Source organism: Pseudophryne corroboree, chromosome 1, assembly GCF_028390025.1.
Source record: "Pseudophryne corroboree isolate aPseCor3 chromosome 1, aPseCor3.hap2, whole genome shotgun sequence".
NCBI classification, from domain to species: domain Eukaryota; kingdom Metazoa; phylum Chordata; class Amphibia; order Anura; family Myobatrachidae; genus Pseudophryne; species Pseudophryne corroboree.
The window spans coordinates 814,971,300-814,996,682 of NC_086444.1; the positions used below are offsets into that span (position 1 = coordinate 814,971,300).

Consider the following 25,383-nt stretch of genomic DNA (forward strand, 5'->3'; position numbering starts at 1 on the left):
CTTCCCCATGTAAATAACACACATGCACCCGGCCATCCACATGATGTAAAAGAAAATGTGATTCATCAGACCAGGCCACCTTTGTCCATTGTTACATGGTCCAGTTCTGGTGCTCACATGCTCATTTTAGGCACTTTTGGCAGGGGAAAGAGGTCAGCATGAGCACACTGACCAGTCTGCTGCTACGCAGCAAGCTGTTATGCGCTGTGTGGTTGTCACGACTGACTTATTTAATTTCTGTTCTGAGTAATTTCCTTGTGACTTACCTCTGCCACTTGTCCTGCAGGTCAAGATAGCCTGCATTTCCAAGTTTCTTGCCTACAAGTCTGCTTTGCATACAAGCTGCAATACCTTCAGTGTAAGCACAAGATTGTGTATTAACTGCTGCACCTACTTCCAGGCTGATTACTCTCCTGAGAGTTCTTCTGTGTGTGCAGTCTGCAGCATTCCTAATTGCAGCAGTGTTATCAGTCCAATTAGTGTGCTGTATCCGAACTTCAGAGATCATGAGGGTACATTTACTCTCAGTCCCTTAGTGTCTGCAGCTGTCAAAGTGTACACCGGTTTCCTCTGTGAGAACCTCATGAGTTTTCCCTCCATCTCCAGCTTACGGTACACCATGTTGCCAGTGATTAGTTGATCTCCATTCCACCAACCACGGACTCTGGTTCTGTCAGATGATTTCCACAGCCAGTCACAAGTTAGCAAGGGGGATAAAACGAGAACCACTGGCTCCAGCAAGTGGCCCAGAACAACGTCGCTTGCCAGAGTAATGGACCTATGCTCCTGACTCATGTGCTCTGCTTCAGCTCTGGTTCTCAATCACTGTGCTGTGGAACTACTGTTACCAGCTTGTGCCTGTTTGTTACCATATCCAGGGAGTGCTTAGTTTCCCTGAGACTATATCATCTGATCAGCTAGTATACTACTGTGCACTTTGCTCAGCATGTGTCTCTAGCTTGTTGGGTTTTGCCTAGCTCTCCAGTTTCAAGTGTATCCTGCTCGTAGGGTTTAGCCTAGCTCTCCAGTTCCAAGTGTATCCTGTTTGCTGAGTTCAGCCCAGCTCACCAGTCCCAAGTGTATTTTGCTAGCTGGGTTTAGCTCAGCTCACCAATCCCAAGTGCATCCTGTTCTGGGGATCTGTTCCAGTTCACTGGCTTCTAGTTATCCTGGTCTCTAGGTTAAGTTCGGTAAACGGTATTCAATCCCGTTTCTCTAGACCAGAGATTCTCAAACTCGGTCCTCAAGGCACCCCAGCAATCCAGGTTTTATGTATATCCATGATACAGCACAGATGGCTAAATCAAATTAACTGAGGTGCTAGTTAGTCACCTGTAACCAACCACGGATAAACTTAAAACCTGGACTGTTGGGGTACTTTGAGGAGATAAATATCTTAACTTCTGAGGATGAGTTAGATCAAGTGCCACTTGATCTAACTCATCCTCAGAAGTTAAGATATTTATCTCCTATCTTATATATATTTTTTATCTATTTTTGTATACCTTTTACTTTTTGTATTTTTTAAGTTTCTGTTTTTTTTTATGCATATGTCATCTTTTACAGTCGATTTTATCCAGTGATACTTTGTTTTTAGTGCTGCGTTCTGTTAATAAATCATTATACTACTTTTATATTCTTATTCACGTAGTCTCCTACCATTTATGACACCACTGGTTGCGCAATACCTTATTCCCCCTTTTCTAATATTTATTTTAAGCACTTATACCAGTGCTTAGTCTATTTAAGGTTATAGCGGACGCCCTTTTTTATAGAGGGAGTGTCAACCAGGAGTCAATAGTTACTGTATTATGTGGGTCAACTACTAGTGTTTTTTGCAGATACTGCATCTTGGCGCTGTTAGCTTTCTTTGTACATACATATATATATATATATATATATATATATATATATATACAGGTAGAGTATCCCTTATCCAAAATTCAAAATCCCACATTTTTGGGTCCCCTACTGAGATAATGACATATATATTATATATTATGTGTGTATATAGATATATTATATAGATATATAATGTAATATATAGGTATATGTGTCATTATCTCAGTAGGGGAATAAAAAATGTGGGATTTTGAATTTTGGATAAGGGATACTCAACCTGTATATACACACAACTATATACTGTATATTACACTGTGCTTGTTACCATCTTTTCTCTTGTCTCTACACATTCATCTCTCTTGTGAATAAGGGGTCTGTTTACTAAGCCTTGGATGGAGATAAAGTGGCCAGAGATAAAGTACCAGCCAATCACCTCCTAACTGCCATGTCACAGGCTGGGTTTGAAAAATGACTGGAGCTGGTTGGTTGGTTGGTACTTATTCTCCATCCATTTTATCTCAATCCAAGGCTTAGTAAATAGACCCCTAAGATTGAAAAACATTCTCTGGGAAATAGAGCTCCAAACATATCTCCTATTATTTATTTATTTATTATCTCTGTGTTTAATTGTATTTTTTTTTCTTTTGTGGTATTTGTATCTCTTTTGGTGGTACACTTGCACATATACCATCTCTTTAAGTATATTGTAATATTCCTGATAGCTCCAAATATCCAGAAGTTGAATTACAGAAGTACACTCACTTGAGACTTTCTGTGACATCATCGGCTACCTGCAGTACTTTGAATGATCATATGAGATTGGTGTGCCACCAACAGCTACTCTAACTAATGCCTAAGCCATTTATATAAACAAGGCATTGTTTTATAGTTGAATTTTCTCCACAATTATTTATTAGCATACCTGTCAATATTTACCATTGTAAATTTGTGATAAAATAAGTCAAGCTTCTGACTCCCCAAACCACGCTTTTAAAGCAACGCTGCCCGTTTTCTGTCAGCCCATGTCCATTTTGGGCACAGAGAATGTGAACTGCAGGCAGGTGTGTAATAACTATACACTGTAATTCGACCTGTGGTGGCTGTACTGTTAAAATTTGATTTTCAAAACTGCATACTTTCAAACAAGTAAAGGTGGGTACACTGTAGGCAACGTGCTCTGTGAGTGAGATCGCCTAGTGTTTTCCCTCCCGGACCGGGGCTGCCGTGGCTGGGCGTACACACTGAGCGATATGACGACCATATCGCTCAGTGACGTCACGCAGCAGCCGGGCCCTGCAGGCAGCTCTTGGACGAAAGTCCAAATTGAGCTACCTGCACGGCCAACAGTGAGGGTTGTTAACGATCCACGGGGCTGCACGTCGCACGGCAGCATATGCACTTGCCAAAAAAGTGAGCGACGTCGCTCAGGAAGGGGGAAAATGAGTGACAACGCTCATTTTCTCGGCAAGTGTGTATGCACCTTTAGGCATATGCTGGGAGAATATAATAAATAAATAATATAATAAACACGATAGTGACTGCAGAGTATGTCACACAAGTGTTACCCAGAAATATGTTGCCCTATCTAGTCTATAGCAGGCTGCATAAATACAATCAAGCACAGACTACAGAGAAACAAGAGAGCGTGTGACATAAATATTGCTGATGGGAGCAAAGCATGTCACATAAATATAGCTGAGCAGCATTTGTGGTGGTATAGTGAAACCCTTGCTGTCTGCAGGGGTGCAATATGCTGCTCTGTGGTAAATCCATCTGTGACCAGACATCCAGCCAGAAACCAGACCTAGCAGCCCAGCCCACACTCTGACTTATGCTTAGTTGGGAGCATCTTAAATCACATTCTGGCAGTGCAGTAGTCACCTTTGACCCTTTTAGTGCCAGTAGCTGAATTATAAATACCCCCTAGCTTCTATGGCTGTAGAGCCTGTGAGTAAACAATAAATGTGTGCATATACAGTATACAATAAACACTTGCTTTTACATTTCACGCATGCTTCCATCGTTTAGTTATTTAGTACTACCCATAGAGGGTAATTATACATTACTGGGTTTTTTTATAAAGATTTATATATGCGTTGTAGACATAAGGGTCTTTTTTCCACATAAGGTTTAACCCCAGATCCAATCTTTAGCAGTTTCCATAGACACTCGTTAGCAGCATATCTCTGGTAATTACCTACACTGGAGTCTCTGTCATCTTTGCGGAGCTGGTTTTAGTGAGTGCTCTTTCTACAACCAGTCTCATCTGCAGCATCATTTTCAACAGAGTAATGCTCAAATATATTCACTAAAGGGTATTTGTAGAAAATAAAGAGAAAAAAATGTAAAAAATCTACTCCATAAAAAGTGTAATCAGGCTTTAAGTACATTTAAAGGGGTATTTGTCAAAGCTTGGAGAGAGATAAAGTATCAGCTTCTGTCATTTTTCAAACACAGGGCCTGACTCATGTTTGGATGGAATTGCAAGGACGCAAAGAATTGTAATGCAGCAGGAGTCATCTGTAGGAGATAGATGCCTCTTGCATGCATTTGCGAGATCTGAGTGCAGTATCTGAGGGCACAGCCTCAGATCACCATCGCAACCACCCGTTGTTTTTAGGCATTGTTCAGCCTGCGTAAGCTGAAAAGGTTGGCCATCGGATCCGGACACTCGGGCCCAGGAAATCTGCGACCCTGGACCCATCACGCCTTCAAAATGGGGGCGACACACTCTCCGTTTTGGAGAACAGTGCTGGGTGCCACCCTCCAAACGCCACAGCATGTCAATCATGCTGTGGCTGACACAAGGCTGTAAGCAACATTGCAAGACCCGTTCTGCGAATGTACAGACCCCCAAACATCGTATTTGTACTTAAACCATGGGGTTTGCTTACAAATATGAATTAGGATCAGATGTTTAGCTTTTACTTTATCTCTCACTACTGTATCTCTCTCTGAGCTTTGGTTAATAACCCCTTAGTATTTAAATACAGTTTTTTTTACTGTAAGCTTTATCAAGGAAGGAAAAAAAACAAATTCTCCACTGAAATTCTATTCAGAGGTTTAAAGGGAAAACAAAACAACCAGCAAATACATGAAGATAGATCCGCACAAACACTATTTAAAATTATGTTTTAAAAATACTGCATCGTTAATAACCTCTCAACATATTCCTGATTAATATCATCGATGTGATGTGCAATCATTTGGTTCTGTGCAAGGTTGTTGGGTTTTTTTTAATTTTGGAGCAAAGCCGGTTATGTCTGTCAAGTCTGTGAAGGTCAATTCCGCTCAGGTTTTCCGAGCATAATATATTCATTGACCCTGCTTCACAGCATTGCTTCTTAGTGGGAGTCATGGCTGCAGGTTTCATGTGTTATCTCTCAGGGGAGCAGAGCTGCTGTAGCCTGTGTTTGCACCTGTGTGAGCAGCGAAGGCAGCCTCAGACAATGCCGATCTGCCAGGATCCCCTAACACCCCCTCCCCCGCATTCATTTCCCAGGGAATCTGTCTTCCCTGTCACTCAGGATAATAATTCCCTGCAAGCATAACCGAGATCCAGAAATTCACCGTAATCTCATCAATAGCCTGATTCCCCAGCTGGGGCTCTTGAATTTATACCGCTTGAAAGGAGATGGCCAACACGTAGCAGCTAATATGCTAGAGCTCAGTCTGGCAGTGAGATTTCTTATACGGATAACCTCTTCCACTTTGGTGAAAAAACACAAGGAATATTGGTCAGCACATTCTATCCTCATCCTCTACGTTCCACATTCAACGCTTCTTATTTTATTGAATAGAGGCAAAAATCAATAAAATGCAATTTTCAGCTATCTGTTTTATCTCATTAAGGAAGAAGAGAAATAATGTCATATTAGTCCAGTCTTCACCCCAGAGAGACAAAGACCTTTGCAGTAATTTTGGGAAATGTTGCACAGTTGCTTTTCAAACCTATGTTGTTTTGGTTTTTTTGGTAAATCTTGAAGCTGAATTTGTTTCATGTACAGAAGGTCATCACTGTTCATTTCTAAATAGGAAATACAGCAATCCAAAAGGGTCAATTCTGTTCAGTGCAGAGACCACAAAATACATCCAGATGGTCGAGTGAAAGTCAAGTGAAGGCACATCATGGCCAGTAATATCACTCATTTTTCACAATAAAATTAGCAGTGATTGACTTCAATAATATACAGTGATGTGGGCAGCATTGTATTGAATTGCCCCCGAAAAGTCAACCAGAAGTCAATATACAGTATAGCTTACATTTTTCACTTTATTTAATGGTGCTATCATTTTTTTATTCATTTACTTAAAAAGATAAATCATTAAAATATTTTGAATTGGGTGATATCTGTTCTCTTGCAATTCTTTACCCAAAGGATTGATGGAATGCCTTAACTAATTAATAATAATTTTGCCGAGTTGAGCATGATGAAGGCCTTAGTATAGAAAATGAAGAAACAAAAGTAATATAGTGTGTGTGTGTGTGTGTGTGTGTGTGTGTGTGTGTGTATATATATATATATATATATATATATATATATAATTTCCATATAGGTGTCCGCACTCACATCCAATTATTTGTCATCTCAGAGGTGCTCCTTAAGGTAACGCTGGAGGCTTTACCAATAATATAAATATAAATAGAAAGTCCGTAGGTTGGACAGAGGGCACTCACCATCCAGTAAATAATTTCAAACTTTTATTCAGACATCAGTGTCAGCAAATGTCGACACACATTTGCTGACACTGATGTCTGAATAAAAGTTTGAAAATATTTACTGGATGGTGAGTGCCCTCAGTCCAACCTGTGGACTTTCTATTTATATTTTTATATATATATATATATATATATATATATATGTAGACTGGGATGTAATGAAGTCCGAGTTCGGCGGCCGTGTGGGAGGCCTCCGAACTCTGACATTTTTTTAAAAGAGCAATCATGTGCAAGCCTAAACCATGCTTTGTAAGTGATTGCCCCTTTTAAAAAACTTCTGAGTTCGTCCGGCCGCCGAACTCGGACAGCATTACATCCTGGCCGTAGCTTCAGGCAAGTGACAGTCCCTAACCACTTTAGTACTAGAAATGGGAACTATGAGGAATATACAAAATATTATCAATATTTTCTTTTGAATGACACACCTATTGAACTTGAGATGGGTTGCCTACCATTTCCATAACAGGACATATTTTAAGTCAAGATATTAATTATTTATTTATTTGCTGATTAGGCTCCGTTGTGATTACAGTGAATGAGATTCACAATTAGGGGCCTATTTCTAATGCTTTTTTCCATAAAATTATGTAGAAACTGGAGTTTCTGCATAATTTTATGGTTTGTTACTATCACAGATATCTCCTGCAGAATGCTAATTAGCATTACAGATTGCAGTCCCCATTATTATCAATGGGGACTAAGCTCTAACCTCTATGTACTAAACCCTGAAAAGCAAAGCTTTTCAGAGTTTGCCCACATTAGTTTTCACCATCTTCAGATGGTGTAAAGTAATTTTCGCCTATGGAGGCAGAGTAGCAGGAGAGAAGTCTTTCAATCACCCTCCTGTAGCCTCCATCCGGCGCCAGCCCTGATTCCAGAAACTGACACTGTGCACATGCCCCAGAAGAGTTTTTTCCACAAATGTGAAAAACTCCTCTAAAATGCTGAGGAAGTACTGTAGCCTCAACATTCGTAGCAGGGATATTTCCATTCAAAATTAAAATATTTACCGCATAATGGAGTGTTAATAATCACAGCAATTCTTAATACATAAGCCCCTAATGCCATATTATTCTAACGCCATATATTCAAAATTAAATGCATGCATTTTAACAACGTGAATCTCATATTTATTTGATAGTGCAGTCCTTGGTGTTTTTTGTCCATCGGTTGAAATGTATGTCATCATCAATCTTTATACAGGTTGAGTATCCCATATCCAAATATCCGAAATACGGAATATTCCGAAATACGGACTTTTTGGAGTGAGAGTGAGATAGTGAATCCTTTGTTTTTTGATGACTCAATGTACACAAACTTTGTTTAATACACAAAGTTATTAAAAATATTGTATTAAATGACCTTCAGGCTGTGTGTATAAGGTGTATAAGAAACATAAATGAATTGTGTGAATGTACACACACTTTGTTTAATGCACAAAGTTATAAAAAATATTGGCTAAAATGACATTCAGGCTGTGTGTATAAGGTGTATATGAAACATAAGTACATTCTGTGCTTAGACTTGGGTCCCATCACCATGATATCTCATTATGGTATGCAGTTATTCCAAAATACGAAAAAATCCCATATCCAAAATACCTCTGGTCCCAAGCATTTTGGATAAGGGATACTCAACCTGTATTAGAGATGAGTGGGTTCGGTTTTACTTGGATTTACTCGGTTCTCAAATGGCATCTTATTGGCTCACAGATGTCACTTGTTTTGGACAGCCAATAGAATAAATCTGGATAAAACCGAACTGGCGTTAATTCTGGCATTACATCCGAACCCGCTCATCTCTACTTTATATAGCTCCAACATATTACATAGCCCTTTACGAAGAATGTATTTTTTTGTATCATTCACATCACTTTGTGGCCCAGTGGAGTTTATAGTCTAAATGAGATTATATAAACCCTGCACACCAACACAAACACCTTGGTTTGGAAATTAAGCCATGGTACCAGTTTTGTGAGGTAGCAATGCTAATTACTGTGCTACCATGTCACCTAATGCATGCATGCATGCTTATTGGCTGGGAATAATAGAAAATACTGTTAGATGTTTTTGCACACCAGACCTTGCTTGCTCACCCAGCACATGCGAACGTGCACACCTCATACTAGAAATATTCCGTAATGTGTGGAAAGGTTAAAAAAAAGTCTCCAGAGGCGCTCTACTGTATGTAAAAGTGTAAATGTCATAACAATTAAATATGAATATTTAAAATTTTATACAGGAGTTATTTTGTTGTATTGCTGCAAGTGGAATGTGGAGGCGCAAAAAGGTTTTTGAAGAAAAGACCCGCAAACTGCCATCTATGAGGGGTTTGTGTAGTGGAAAAGAATATACATTTCTCCACACGGCAAAGAATGTCCCCTAAAAATGCACCCACTATCTCATAGAGTTGGTCATCGAGCACCTATGGTTGCAAACCATCGATGATTAACAGCTGATGGTAGATGTTTCTGCCATCAGTAGTGGAGATCCAGTGGTTCTCTACCATCGATGGTACAGAGGCCCCGATGTTAACACAGCCAGAGAAATGTAAAATGCAGACAACATGTATTCTAATCACACAAATTATACAAATGGTATAGTCTGTGGACAAGACACCTAGCAATGATGAATTTTAGTTTTCAATACATAGAAGAAGAAAAAATGTAACGTAACATGGCTAAAATAAGTACGGGGCCTGATTGAGATGTGGATGGAGTTGCTATCACTACTGCTTGCATGGAAGCAGCACCGATAGCACTAATATGGTAGTACAGCAGCAGGCCTCCTGCAGGCATTACTGATCCAAGTTGCTTCCTAGTACGTAGCATCAAATCATCTGCAACACCATCGTCCAGCTACGTGACCCAGGACAGACCTCTGACAGAGATCCTGGCCTCGTCCCTCCCCAACAACGTTGGTGACAAGCCTCTGTTTTGAGAAATGGAAATCGTCCCTTCCGCCATACGCTATTAAACTGTCAATCACTGATGCCATAGTGTGACCAATGTCACAGATCCGTACATCAGTACTTTGTGACATGAGCCGGTACAACATCGGGACCTGAATCAGGTCCACAATTTCTAACACAAGCTTCTAATTATTGCATGAACTGGTTTAGTAGAGCAGGACAGCTTTCCCCTGTTCGTCATGTATTAGGAAGCCTTTGTGAATGCATTTTTCTATAAATTTTTTTATAAATTCTGTATTTTAAAAAGTTTTTAAGACATATACAAAATTGTGTACACAATAAATGGCAACTGCATATCCATAGGGATAAATGTTTTGCCTTTGTGTATATCCAGCCATCTTCCACCCATCTTTAACAAGTAGAATGTAACCAAGAACGTAACATGGGACTGCTGAGCCCCACAGCAAAGCACCCCCCATGACCCATGCTCTGCTTTTATGAGCATGTGCTAGCCCTGTGAATATTTATGAAGTAGCACACCCTACACGAGGAAGGAGTTAAGGCCCAAACATGGCTGCACTGTGCATACGCTGGCCCCCATACACATTCATAAGAACAGAGTAGGTGTTTAACGGTATCTGACAGCATTGCCATTTAGCAACTGCACTTCTTGCAGTGGTAGTAGCTCTACCACTGAATTTAACCCCTGTGGTTTCAGTTTAGACTTACTGTACTACTGTACCATTTATGCCATACAACTCTTGATGCAGCTCAGTGGATAGACTTTTTTAAGCTAGAAACCAATTCTAGGGCATTTACAACATACCTGCCTACTGGGAGGCTCAGAAATTTCAGGAAGGTCTCCTAGACTCACAACAGAGTAGACTACAGTAGATTTTCTAGGGAAGTGAGTGTTCTGAGGGCATCATGACACGATTTACTGTGAATTGCTGCATCATGGCCCATCATGGCCTTTTAAGGCATAATCGTAGCACTCAGCAGCAAGGGGCGGGGCCGTGATGACATGTTTCATGATACTACATCCCTCCACCTACCACAGACATCATAAACACAGATTGAAAATCGTGCAATATCTGTCTTCATCTGTACACAAAATGTTTTTTTTTTTTTTTCCCCTAGTGTAAAGTACATATTAACATATTTCTAGGGGATCTAATTAATAATATAGTATGTGGAGCTAAGGCTGAGCTATCACCTCTCATCACAGTAATGAAACATCACCTATCACTGCAATTTATCAATAAAATATTGCTGTGGCAACTGAGTGATAATCAGCTACTATGTTCTCTGGTCGAAGGGTACACACATATGCTGTAGAACTGAAACAGTCTTTGAAGTATACATGTAAATAATAAAATAATGGGCATTGAAAAAATGCTTTATTCAAAGTATTTTTTCTGTTATCAGCATTTCAGAGCAGGTATTGCAGTGTTACAGGCAATAGGCTTCATGACGCATTGCAAATCACAGACCGCAACCCTTGGGTGTACAATTTATGGCAAAGTGTGTATTTTGTTTCCAGAAAATATGATTGAATATTGACTGCCATACTCCCCCACATAGGCAAACGCAGGGGGGCTTTCCGGTTGCCCAGAAACCCCCCTCCTCTTGGCATCTGGCTCAAATTATGACAACAATAGTAATGGTATATAATATGATTACTAGAGCTGCCACCACATCATACAGTTTAAGGGACAGAGCATAGTTGCTGCAAGTGCCCAGTGGTAGCAGCTTCTACCAATTTGCGGTGTGTGGATGTGAGTCCTCAATCAGTGACCTGGACCAGTAGTAGCTACCAGGAAGAAGAGACAGGAGCCTTACCATGAGGTGGGAGAATGTGTGCTTAGAAAGTACAGTATTGGTTCTATTATATTTGTACATTTACTTATTATAGTGTATTTAACCTTTTCCTGGCCACTTATTTATATTATGTAAATATGTTTAATACAGCCTATAATATAGACCATCTATAGTGTTAAATATTAATGCTGTATTCCATGTTCTGCAGAGTGGGAGATTGTGGATTGCATTTGGAAATCCCCCCCCCCCCCCCCCCCTTAGAAATTCTGCATTTGCCACTGCCCAACCTATGTATATTTTGTGTATGTGAGTACACAAAACAACATCAGGCATTACTATATTTATGCCAGTGTACTACCAAAAATAAAGGGCAAAATAACATTTGCTAGTACAGGCTAAGAAAAAAAAGTTATTTCTATTGTACCTGATGCATCTTGAAATTCTGATATGAAGCCTGGGCATTAGTAATTAGACCACCTTCTGGAGAAAGAAATGCTGATGGTTGTGTTTTGCAGGAATTTGGCAGGTAGACACGTCAGACGAGAGCAGCAGGGCTGTCTAGGCTAACGAGGGCATCATGTGATTTGATATAAGCAGGTCACACATTTGCTGGCTCACATTCAGTCATGCATTGTGCTCTTTGGGTTGCAATTCTCTGATGTTTGTAATCGCTAAATACTTCCCTGGGACGATCACAGTGATTGGTTTTTATCCGGGAGGTGGCCAATTCCTTCAGGGTGTAAAGCAGTCAGTGACTACTGGGTTAATATCTACTAGCATCATTACTAAATATGACTATGTCATATGCATTTATTCCCCACATCTTGCAGCGTGTCTACTCTCGTATCTTGAAAAAGCGATCTTTGCTGTATACTAGATATAATAGAAAATGCTTATTTGCCATTATTAGACGTTGTCCATGTCGCTGTGCAAGTTGGCACAGTTTAGTGCTAGATGAATAGCATTCTAATCTTGAGTGATGCGTGTTGATGACAGGAACATGAAATGTGCTCCCCCTGTCTGCAATTAAATGTTCATTAAGGTAAGCGAGCCGCTGACAGGCTGGCACAAACGCAGAACGTTCTCAGTGAGCACTGCACGGAATGGCCTGCGCTTTCAGGGACAATTATCTGGACGTTTATCACTAAAATGAATGCGGATATGAAATGTATTTGGGACTGAGGGTGTTTAATGAAACAATAGGTAACTAAAGAGATAAAATTATATAATGGCAGAAAACCTACAGAGGGCATTTTTATTTTAATTTTATTTTTTGACATATTCTTTAAGTTACTTCCCCATCTCTGATGCATACAGTACCAATGCCTTTAGAAAGACTTGAACAGAGACTCCGACTACTCTGCCAGCACCTATTCATGGGCTCATGTACAGTTGGATGCAGGTTATTGTTGTGTGTGTGTTCTATATACATACTGTACTGTATGTCTGTGTGCAGATTCTGCCGCATCTTACAATTACGGCTCCTTACTTAGGGAACGACTTAATTCTTTCACATAAATTTAACTCCTGGAGCTATTTAATTACTTTCTGTAATGGCCACTATGTCCCACGATAATGCCTGGGATTAGCTGCTCCACGGCTGAAGGGCTCATTTATCAATGAGTGATAAAACTCATTGTGTATGATAAGTGGTGCTCCAGCCAATCAGCTCCTAACTGTCATGTTTTTGAAAAATGACAGTTCGAAGCAGATTGGCTGGAGCACCACTTATCATACACAACTAGTTTTATCATTCATAATGAATTTTATCACTCGTTGATAAATGAGCCCCTGAGTTCTGGGTGCAATACAGCTGTCAGGTCGTGACCAGCCTCAAAGGTCTACTTTATGCAGGTGCCCGCTCAAACCTCAGGTGGGTATGAGCAGAAATCAGCAATAAGTACAGCCATGGGGCCAGTCACAGGAAGTAATTGAATAGCTCCCAGGAGCTAAATTCCTATGTAAGAATGAAATTGGAACGGAGCACGATAGGGCGAGCAAGCATAGGTCTAGTACAGTAATGCAACACAATAAGATGTCGACATACAGTCACTGGTGTATTTATAATAGGTGCAGCGTGTGTGATGCACACGGGTCAAGGGAGGCCCACACCGCACGCCCTGCACCCATTATCTTTAATACTTACCCTCTGGAGTCCCGCGATGCAGCAGCGCTGCAGAAATCGCTGGAAAAATGGCACAACGCTATTTTCCCAGTGTTTCACGCATGCACAGTAGGAAAATCACTGGGAAAATGACCATCGCGCCATTTTCCCAGAGATCTGCTCTAGGCTCTGGGACAGTGCTAGGGTCCCCTAGTGGCCAGAGCTGCAGCACTGCCAGCTGGAGAGGAGGTGGCCCAGACGAAGCCTGCACATGGGCCTCCTCCTCTCTAGATACACCCCTGCATACAGTACCTGCAGATACACCTGTCAGCAGGCTAATCTTGCAGGTCATGACCCCTTTTTAATGCAATGCAAATAAAAAAAACAAGCAATAATATAAACTAGTGTCGATTAGTTTGCACTATTCCTGGTAAAAAGGCAAGTATGGAAGTCCACTGTAAAAGTTGCATCCTCCAGGCTATAACTGGCTGGACACTTTGTTTCTTTCTTGTTTCAATATTCTATTTTTTTCTTTTTTTTTCTTTTAAAGCCTTATCTGGTTATTTGTTACACTACACTTGGGTGAATGGGCTAGCTTGGTCATTATAGCTCACAAATACTTTTATACCGGCTATTGGAGCAGTACTTTTACCTTCCAGCACTCAGCAAAAACACCCAGCTTTCTCAGTGTGAGATTTTAATGACAAATTGCAGATTTAGAATAATAAAATTGTTAACTTACAAATGTATTACACAAACATGATAGTGTAGAACTACGTCCATAGTCAGTGACATTCAATATAGTGTAGATAAGAAAAAGCTAGATATCACACATATATTTACATCTGCTAATGCTCCCTATACCTGTCTGGCAATACATAGCTGCTCGCTCTTGTATAATAACTTGCAGATGCTTTCCTACATGTGCCCATACCAGGTAAAGTACTAGTGTCTTCGTTGAACAGATGCTTTATATTCCAACATGTTCAAAAAAATTAATTCCTGACATTTTAGAAATGTTTCCTAAAAGCAATGCATGGTAATATGCCTCTGAGTTTAATAAAACTAGGATCAGTTTATTAAAATTGGATAACACCTCTTAAGAAGAAAACATTTGGTTGCACACCTGCATTCATAGCACATAATGCGGCTCCAATTAAATACATTCAGCTTGGAATCTCTTCACCAGATAATCTTAATAAAGACATTAAACCTGTGTTTCTGTGCAGAACCCATGTGATATATGTATACTTATACCCACTTTTACATTTCATCAAACAGTACTATGAAGACATTGTTTATTATTAACTTCTGAGTAATGATGATCATTCTACAGTCACTCTTAATGGGCCAGATGTACTAAGCCTGAAAAGTGATAAATATCACTGTGATAAAGCACCAGCCAATCGGCTCCTAACTGTCATTTTTCAAACACAGCCTGTGACATGGCAGTTAGGAGCCGATTGGCTGGTGCTTTATCACAGTGATATTTATCACTTTTCAGGCTTAGTACATCTCCCCCAATAAGAGCTAAATATATAGTAATGAGAACTCTGCACAAGGATGTTCTTGTCCACTGTGATTCCATAGATCAGAGGTTCCCAAACTCCGACATTACAGTCCAGTTTTTAAAGATATCCATGCTTAAGCCCAGATGATTAAATGAAATTGACTCAGGTACTAATAAAGTAATATGTGCTCACTCATGGATATCCTTAAAACCTGGGTCTGTAATAGCATAGTTTGGGAACCTCTGCCATAAATTATTATCTTTGTAGATATACTGTTAAAATGCCATATTGTACATTAGCAGACTTGGACACTTAGGGGTGTATTCAATTCATGTCGGATCCTTTCCAACGGAAAGCATCCGACATGAGTGTATTCAATGGCCGGCCAAACCCGACAGGGAAATCCAACTTTTTGTAAAGTCGTATTGACATCCTCGGAAACGAGGCTAAAACCTGTCGTGGTTGGCCGCACTTCCGACAATACACGTGCGATCCCCGTGCATTCCGACAGGCTTCCGACAAGTCGGGGTCACATTGAATAAGTCAGCAGTTTCTGACAATACTTGAATACACCCCATAACCCTCAAACCAAATAGGTGCATCCCACACCACAGTCCTATAATGACGCACTCATCATCTAACCACATTCTTTTTCCCTCCTCAATTGATGTCTGATAGCTCTTGATCATGACCATGATTGGGATCAGCAATCATTTTGTGCCACAATATCTTTCATTTGTAGCCAGTTAGGTCCATTTGAATATAAGAATTTGAAAGTACATTATTAGGTTATGGAAATGGTATTATTCTCAGCCCATGGTGCTCTTCAGTTACATCCAGCAGTTTGCTAAATGCAACTCACACTCTACGAAGAATCAGATTAAACGGTATATATAAAGTGTGTGTATATATATATATATATATATATAAGACCTTTCGCAAGCAAAAATGGGTGTTTTAGACTAATCAAAAAATATATAACAATAATATTTTACATTTATCTTTTTTACTTTTTGTAACTACTGTAACTTTATTTACTTATGACGAATATAGATCCGGAAGCCCGAATCTGGCTTCTAGTTGACTCTGCATGTCTGTACTGGCAAAACTAGTTCACGTACAGTATGCTTAATGCCATCCAGACTTGCTGGCAATGTGGTAAGATCAGCCATAACACTGCCAGCTAGTGTTGATAGGGAGCTTAGTATAACTGCTGCTTGCTCCAGCAGCATTTCCTTAGTAAATTGAAGTGACATCTGATTTTATTTCAGCTTGTGATATAAAATTAGTCTTCCTGCCACATCTGCTTAAATAGTTCACTAATGGTCTATTCAGGAGACAAATCCATGAAACACTACAACATACATTTCCTAAAGGGAAATACATTTTTCTATATTTTTATGTGGTCAAATCTTGTATTTGTACAGTCAGAGAGCAATGCCATCTGTACACAGTTTTGCAATGTAGCTGCAGATACTGAATCCATTAAAATTAATCCAGTGAGAACTTTGGTATGTGCAACATAACATTCATAAACTTTGCAACCGTGTGCAGAGCCAATGCAAGATCTCTGCACCCTAGGCAAAGCTTCACCTTAGCGCACCCTAACTTACCACCACCACCACCACCCGCCCACCAACACAAACACACTTCCCGGAGAAGAGTTGCAGGTGGCCACAAGATCGGCTGGGGTGAGTTTCATCATTAAACATGTACAGATAATAGGGACGACACTCAATATATTGTAAGTGACTTTGCTCATAATATACTTTCACTTTAAAAGTCTTTGAGTGCCATCTATTCTTTATTTATACACGCTATCCAGTAGGTTTGGAATCGTATAGGACACTGAGGCCAATTTCACAGTTGTTTTTTTTTATATAAACTGTATATGGGGTCTGGAGCGGATATTTCATTGGGGATGGGGATGGGATGCCCGCCGTCAGAATACCGACAGTGGCATCCCTATTACCATAATCCAAATTTTGAATGAAATTAATTAACCCTTCACCTAACCCTCCCTTCCCGCAGCTTAACCCTCCCTAGCATACAAGAATTTAGGCTATTGACTGTCGGGATACCGGCATCGGCATTCTGACAGGTACCTGGATTCCGCCGCCGGTATTCTGAATGCCGGCATCCCATCCTCCGGGATGCCAACTACATCCCTTTAACTGTATGTGTATACTTACTTATATACACACACAGACATACATATATTTGCATGCTCCTTATTATGTTCCATTCTCCAATCTGTAAATTCATTACTCCCCGCCCCCCACACACACATCTCCATATGTACTGTATTAAGCCCCAGTGCCTCTGTTTTCCTTATTGTGCTGTTTACAAGTGCAAGCCACCAATTGGGCTGTAAGAGCTGTACTGTCTGTAGTTCCGCAGAACCCCCATGGGTCACTTACCTTAAGCTGTTATCTTGTTTTTCCCTTGGTATTGGCAGGATTCCTCTTGCAGGCGGCAGCAGCATTACAGCAATGCTGCAGATGCAGAGATGTAGTCAGGGGGAGCTTGCTGCTGGGGAGCCGGAATCCAGAGGCCTAGAGGAGGTGCATCCGGGTTATTAGGAGCAGACGTGGGGTTGCCCCTCGGGAATCATAGTTACAGTCACCTCCTGTGTGCCTTAAAATGACTTACACATGTCAGTATGGAGGAGGCACTATGTGGTACACCCTACTAATGGCGGCTGCACCTGATTAGACCCGCAGCAGCAGCCAGCACAGTGTAAAAGGAGGAGACTGCTTAAAGTGACATCCTTCAGTTTTTTGCTACATGAATTCAGTGGCGCCCTACAGGGGCCGGCGCCTCTAGGCAGCCGCCTGAAGCTGCCTAATAGTAGAGCTGGCCCTGACCGTATGGCTTTCTTTTACCTCCTGCTAATATAGCTTGGCCATGATGTGCTTGTAATTGAGGTTCAGCAACATAGCAACTCTTATTTCAATCAACATCCCTTAAGTTGTTTGGCTATGGGTTAATTATTATGAGTTAATAATGGGTTATTTATTATGGCTATGGGTTATTTAGGTTGCAAAATGCTTACAAGGGGAAGCCTATTTAACAAGTATTGCCATGGTGCTTGTACCTGTGATTTTAAAAAGTATTAACATTACACTCTGATGAGATACAAATTTACCTTGTATTAAGTGGATAGCGCCGGTTTGAAACTTTATTTTTGATTCACATGTAGTTTTTCAGGGGGGTGGCGAAAACCTCCATTGTTTCAATAGGCTGCTGGCCTTTTTATTGTTCGCATATTTTCTGGTCAAATTGCCATAGTAGTGCTTCTATCACCACATTGCTTATTCTGTTATCACCAAGACGTTGCTCATTAATATCATAAAACAAAGTTTTTATTTTTTGTATAAAGCGTGTTTAATGAATAAGGGGTTTTAAATATTTTCCAATGTTTTTAATAAATTGAATCTGCATCTGCCAGTTGCGGATATCAGAAGAAGGTGATTCGGAGTGTAGGGATGTTCTGGGCAACTGGAAACCCACTCAAGTTAGTGATTCAGGCACAGATGGAAAGAAAGGAAAGAGGACAAAAGGAGACAGACATACACACACTGTCAGAATCAGATAGAAATACTAGTCCCTTTATTACACTAAGATCTCTAGTTGCAGGAATAGGTAATGAGCGCAATTGTGAGAATTAGTTATAGATGGGCTACTCACCTTTTCAGTACAGTACCTATATAATGGTTTTGTAGTCAGACAAGCCGGGTCTGGTACATGCAGAGATAAGGTACCCGTTTAAGATATGGGTGGGTGATTTAAGCCCACAGATCAATCCATGTGTGGTACACAGGTATGTCAGATCTGTCAGGGTCCAGAACATAAGCTAAATGAGTAAACAGGTTAACATATCTCTCAAGCTTCTAAAACAGAGAATTGGTGATGTTGCCCATAGAAACCTATCAGATGCTGTCGTTCATTTTCTAAAAGGCAATAGAGAAATGATAGACAGCATCTGATTGGTTGCTTTGGACAACATCACCAATTTTCTGAAGCTTTAGTAAATTTACCCCTAAGTGTCCAGAACAAAAGCCAGGTCAGTACACAGGGTTTCAGATAACTCAAGGTCCAAATACAAACTGGGTCAGTACACAGATTACCAGACAAGCACAAGCAAGGTTTAGAGGAGTATTCAGGAAAGAATCTTAATTATTTAGTGCCAGGTGTATTCCATCTTTAAAGGGAAAGGTGGTTATATCAAAGTCTCTGTTTTGCACGTGTGTTTTGGCAACTCCAGGCAGTGATGTTAAATGCTCAGGACCCTTAACGACTGGCCAGTGTACAGTCATTATTCTGAAAGAACATGCAGGTACCACAGGACAGATTGAAAAAATGTCACACAAAGAGGAGAGATAAAAAGTGATGGACACAATGCAGAGACAGGGAAACACAAACACAAGGGTGGAATAGAAACACAAGATGATACAAGGAGAGAGGGAGACACACACAAAGTGGAAGAAAGAAAGGGACAGAATGACTTTTCCTAATTCTCTGCAGAATGGAGACACCTGCTGCTCACTGCTACTATTATATTTTGCTTATAAGGTGCCACAAGGGTACAGTAGTGCCAAACAAGGGGCATACGGTTGACAATAAGTTTCATAAGTACAGATTAAATTAAAGCAAGTTAACAATTTCCCATACAGTAAATGCATAAGTATAGTAACAATTAGTATAACTCGTATAGAAGACAAGGGCCCTCATTCCGAGTTGATCGCTCGCAAGGCGATTTTAGCAGAGTTACACACGCTAAGCCGCCGCCTACTGGGAGTGAATCTTAGCTTCTTAAAATTGCGACCGATGTATTCGCAATATTGCGATTACTAACTACTTAGCAGTTTCAGAGTAGCTTCAGACTTACTCTGCCTGTGCGATCAGTTCAGTGCTTGTCGTTCCTGTTTTGACGTCACAAACACACCCAGCGTTCGCCCAGACACTCCCCCGTTTCCCCGGCCACTCCTGCGTTTTTTCCGGAAACGGTAGCGTTTTTTCCCGCACGCCCATAAAACGGCCTGTTTCCGCCCAGTAACACCCATTTCCTGTCAATCACATTACGATCGCCGGAGCGATGAAAAAGCCGTGAGTAAAAATACTATCTCCATTGTAAAATTACTTGGCGCAGTCGCAGTGCGAATATTGCGCATGCGTACTAAGCGGAATTTCACTGCGATGCGATGAAAAATACCGAGCGATCAACTCGGAATGAGGGCCAAAGTTTACAATCTATACAGAATATAGGTGGACACAATAGGGATAAGAGGACAGAGTAGAAGAGGGCAGAGACTGTTGAGCAGTAAGTGGGGTAAGTAAGCTAGAATGGATAACAAAAAAGTTGTTTTAAGGACACATTTGAAAGTCTAATGGTGCAGGGGATGGCATTCCAGATGATTGCAGCAGCCTGGGTAAATGCAAGAGTAGGATATAGTGATCAGTGAGGCCACAGTCATTAGCAGAGGGAAGGCAGCATGAAGGAGTACTGTTGCTGCTGCATGCACCCCACCCTATGAGTGGTTAGTGCAGATATTGCACCCCGCTTCTGGGGTGGCGAGTGCTGTGGTATTCTAGATTTGTTTGTATATAACAGGGTTAATCTTTGGTTAACTCTTATTAACCGTGGTCACAGGCCTTTTCATGCACCCCTGTGTAATCTCACTTGTTCTAAACCTGTGTCAGCTGCTCCTTAGTAATTTATCAGCCAGTGTCAGGTGACTGGTGTACCTTTAAAAGCCATAAGATGCATGGCAGATACACATTAAACCTAGTGGGCATGTGTGCAGTATATTATGTGTGATACAGTTGCCAGGTTTTAATTTTTGAGACTTTGTGATAGTGTAGGACCTGCATGAAGGTGGGGTACCTTGGCGAGCGGTATGCAGGCTTCCGTGCATTGGCCAATTCACTAACTAAACCCCCATCATGTATTTATTGATGTTGTGAGGATAAGTGAGCTTGCTATGGTGAGTGCTGAACTTTCTGTTTGTATATATTTGGGTAGGTGGCCATGGGATGCATGCACCCCACCCTATGAGTGGTGAGTGCAGATATTGCACCCCGCTTCTGGGGTGGCGAGTGCTGTGGTTTTCTAGATTTGTTTATATATATATATATACATAGAGAAAGAGAGAGAGATCTATGCCAATTAGGTTAGTCTTATAAAAGTTGCTAAATTTGTTTTTATATTTATATGAATTGAATGCTATCTGCAAAAAAATCCCATTCAATTTCCTATTTTAGGACGTGTTTGTAAATATTTACACTACTATATTTCATTGGATGACAACTCCGTAAAACAACTTATGCCACTAGGCTATTTTCAACTCAGCACTCTTAAATAATTAAAAATCTGTAAGACTAGTTCAGACTGGTGGGTGAAAGAATAGAGGAAATTTACTAAACAAATTATAAATTATTTTAATGTTTATTCATGTAAAAATATGTATGTAGCCAATGTGGCTTTATTATAGCTAAAAAAATTAAAAAATCAAAACTGTAATCATAAAGTCAAACAGATTTTAACACAATATTTGGGATTTTTTTAGTTAATTTCATATTTTTGACATATGAAAAGATTACATTTATAATGGATGAAAAAGTCATAATCATAGCATAATAACATGTATTTTTTCTCATTTGCAGAGAACACCGGTCCCCAGTGCTGAAGCCTTCCGATGGTTCTTTTAGGCAGATGTATATCTTATTTTCAAGGCACTCTGAAGTGATTGACAAGTACTGGTCTTGTTTTGGGAACTGCAAAGTCTGTGACTGAAGAATATGCTGAGACACTATTTTCATTTGTGTACAGGGGTTTCCTCAAAAGAAAAAATATGAATAATGTTAAAAAATGTTTAAAAAAAAAAATCAAAGAAAAAAAAAACTCACTGGAGCCTGGCTGGTTTACTTACGTTTAGTACACCGGGTTCTTTCTTTAATGTATTTTAGCTATAATTAACAGTGAAATTGTTGTCTACTTTAAAGTGACTGCAAAGGAAAGATTTGGGTAAACCCCTGCTGTAATATGATGTATCTTTAAAAAAAAAAATAATTAACATATCTATACTTAATTTCCAAATATGTGTTTCAGTACTGTAAACTGTACAGATAGCAGCTTGTATTTTGTGCGTTTAGACACATGGAGACAATCATGTCTGAGCATCTGTATGAAGATTAACAGTTTGTAAGCAGCAGTGTGGTTCTGCAACTTAAATCTGGAGCAATAAATTATAGCTTTAAAAATTATTTTGCCAGCTGGATAGTTACAGCAGCAACAGCACTGTCTTTTTTTTTTTTTTTTATTACTATTCCTTTTTTATTTTTTTTATCTTGCCATGCATACATTCCCAGCAAATTGATCTGTTATTCCACAAGGTCAAAACATTATAATTCATACATTAATTATTGTGAACTGAACTAACTGTAGGGAGAGTGCCATCCGCCAGTAATGGCACTATCCCCCTGTATCAGAGGGCCTCCTCTCTTATGTACCCAAGGCACAAACCAAGCAAAACATTCTATGTGGGTGAGCATTTGTTTAATTAAAATGTATATTACTCAGAAGCACTTACCACAGATGACCCACTTTTCACTGCATTGTATACCAGTGTAAAAGCAGAATATGGTATTGTAGTTTGTCCGATAGGACCAGTCTTTTGAATTATTTGTTCAGGGAAACAGAAGTGTCCTGTGACCATGTAACTGAGTACATGCCTTCTGGTTAAGTTTTTTCTATAGTAACTGTAAACGCTGTAAAATATAAATGCATTCTCACTGTAATGACAAGTAAAACATACATATATATTTCTGTATATATGTCCTCTATATGTCATCTCAAATAAAGGTGGGCAACTCCAGACTTTCATAGTGTTAGAAGGACCCCAATAGATCATTTAAACGATCTAAGTTGTTACATCGGGAGGCAGTCAATTGACCGCCGGTCAGGATCCCGGCTGTCAGGATACCGACATTAGGTGAAAAACCAGCGGTTGGAATCCCGACCGCTGGGATCTCATAATGATCCCTCTCCATCTACCATATATAGAGCAGCTAACGTATTACTTACACAATACTGATCTCTTGAAAGAAGCTATTGAAAACCCACAAAGACTTTCTATTAATAGTTTTGCAACTGAAAATTGCCATCATAGGTCTGACAGTGCTGGCCTTGGAACTCTTACCACTGCAAGTCTGGAACTGCATCTGCCTTACTGCTTTATTATTTAGAAAATGCTGAACAGCTTTCAGTTTAATTCTGACATTTCATTCAAGTTTTCAATTTATGTTTTTTTTTCTGGAATATTCTACTGAACAGCACCAATCTAAAAGCCTCTCCAGAAAATTAATATTTTAAATAATGTTTTAGCTATTCTATGTATCTTACAGGTGTGTCTTGTATGTTTTAATTTTTTGTGTTTTTGTAATGTTTTAAATGAATAGATAAAAAAATATTTTATATAGCCATCCAAGCTATCAAACAGCACCATACAATTAGACATTATCTTTGCCAATCAGAATATGATATTTTTTTCCTGTTTATCCAATACTAGATACTTTTTAGATGTATTTATACACGAATAGTGATTGATCAAACACAAGTAAAGCCTTATTTGCACTTTTGTTGGTAACATTTTTTTGCCTTCTGGAAAATTGTACTTGTTTTTTCCGAGATGGATTCAGTTCAAGCTACATTAGGTGTACAATATCTACAAAGTTACTCTTAACAATGTACTCACTGTCTGATACCCTAATGTTGCATGTGTTGGTGTGTTTTTTTGTTTTTAGAACTGATTGAACTATATATTGTAATTGTGCTGCCTACATGTCCAATCCAATTGAAGCAATGAAAACAATACAGAAAATGAAGAAAAGAAGATTTATTTCCTATTAAGTTTGTCCCTTTGGAGAACATTCTTTTTAAATGTATTTATATTTTAGTGAAACTAAATTTCTAAAATGTTATAAGTCTAGAGCCTATGTTTTAGTAATTGTTTAAAAGAGACAGTGTGTGTTTTGGAGAATTTCTAAGTAAAAATTACTTTAAATTACTTTTTAGTTTTTATTTCAATAGGTTTGTTTTAAAATGGAAAGTCAATTTAGAGATGAGCGAAATTGTCAAAACTGTTCACCACATTCTGCAGAATTATATTTAGACTATTCCTTTATTCTTATGCCTAGGATTCCCCATTTTTGTTTCACTTGGTCGTCTTTCTTATTACACCTTAACCACATCACAGACTATAATTAATTGACACTTGTCACTGCACCTCTCTTTAAAGGTAATTTATATGAAACATAGAATTCGGTATGGAATGGTCATTTGCAAATAAGAAGAAAAACGAATTATATTATTGCATCTCAACAAAGTGACCGGTTCCAGTGCAAAATTTTGTTTGCTTTGCTCATCTCTACTAATGTTTAATATTCGTTTATAATGTACATTAAAAACAAAGCCACAGACTGTACTAAAATGCTATTCCCAACATGCACTAGTAAGAAAAATGTGATAATGAACATTACATCTCCATTTAGCTTCAAAAATTAGTAATATAAGCCTGTTTCTGTTTCAGAATCTTGGAATGTAACTCACAATTAATTCAAAAGAATAAATATATTTATATTGGTTATATCTGTAATCAGATAATGAGGAAATAAATGTGTTAAATGAACATACCATTTAGGGTCGAATATCTTCAGCAAAAAAACAGTAGTAGGTCTTTGATCATGGCTAGATGCATAGTGATTTGAAACAGTTGGTTCCATGTAGCAACTAAATGTTCCAGATTTTGTTTGTCATTAAATTTGGCAGTCTCACACTGAGATCTACTATGTTCCTAGCGAATAAAAGACAGCTCCTACTGGATGTTAGAACAATTACGCTACATTAAAAAATCAAGGGAACTAAGTTTTTCTTTTTTTGTTAAACATTTTATTTATGGCCCACAGATATGTACTCTCTTCACAATATTCTCTACTTCTGAACTGTGCTGTTATCTATTACATTTTCTAACAGATATATGTGTAAGGTGTATGTATGCTTGTGCAGTTATGGATAAAAACAGTTTTGGAAAACAGTGTATTTATGAGAAAAAAAATCACCTATGGGGCATGTACAAAACTGTAAAAAAACACACATTAAATTGCCCGGTAAAGTTGTTTTTGTGACATTTCTGTGTTGTTAAATAAAGGACTTTAGTATTCAAAATATCTGCATTTATCTAAAAAACCTAATTTCTGTCTCACAGATTTTTTTATTTTTTACAAAAATGCCCAAACTACATGACTTTTAATAATAAATGAATAATTAACACATAATTAACTCCTATTACAGTGTCTATTGTAGTGCTTAATGTTTTTCCTTAAATCAGGTTTTTTTTTCATTATTATTATTATACAGTAGTAAAGTAAAACTATGTTGATTCTCTCACCTAAATAGGTGGTGTACTACATTACTC

At 39.1% G+C, this 25,383-nt stretch overlaps 1 protein-coding gene across 2 annotated transcripts in view; it reads left to right on the top strand.

Moving 5' to 3' along the window:
- Window positions 1–25,133, top strand: part of CXXC4 (CXXC finger protein 4) — a 202,931-nt gene extending 177,798 nt beyond the window's left edge. For both annotated transcript variants that reach the window (XM_063919371.1, XM_063919374.1), the window contains one exon: window positions 21,575–25,133. Coding sequence is in view for 1 of the 2 variants with exons in the window: in XM_063919374.1 (XP_063775444.1) it covers window positions 21,575–21,619 (45 nt within the window). In the remaining variant the exon portion in view is untranslated. The remainder of the gene's footprint in view (window positions 1–21,574) is intronic.
- Window positions 25,134–25,383: the final 250 nt, after the last annotated feature.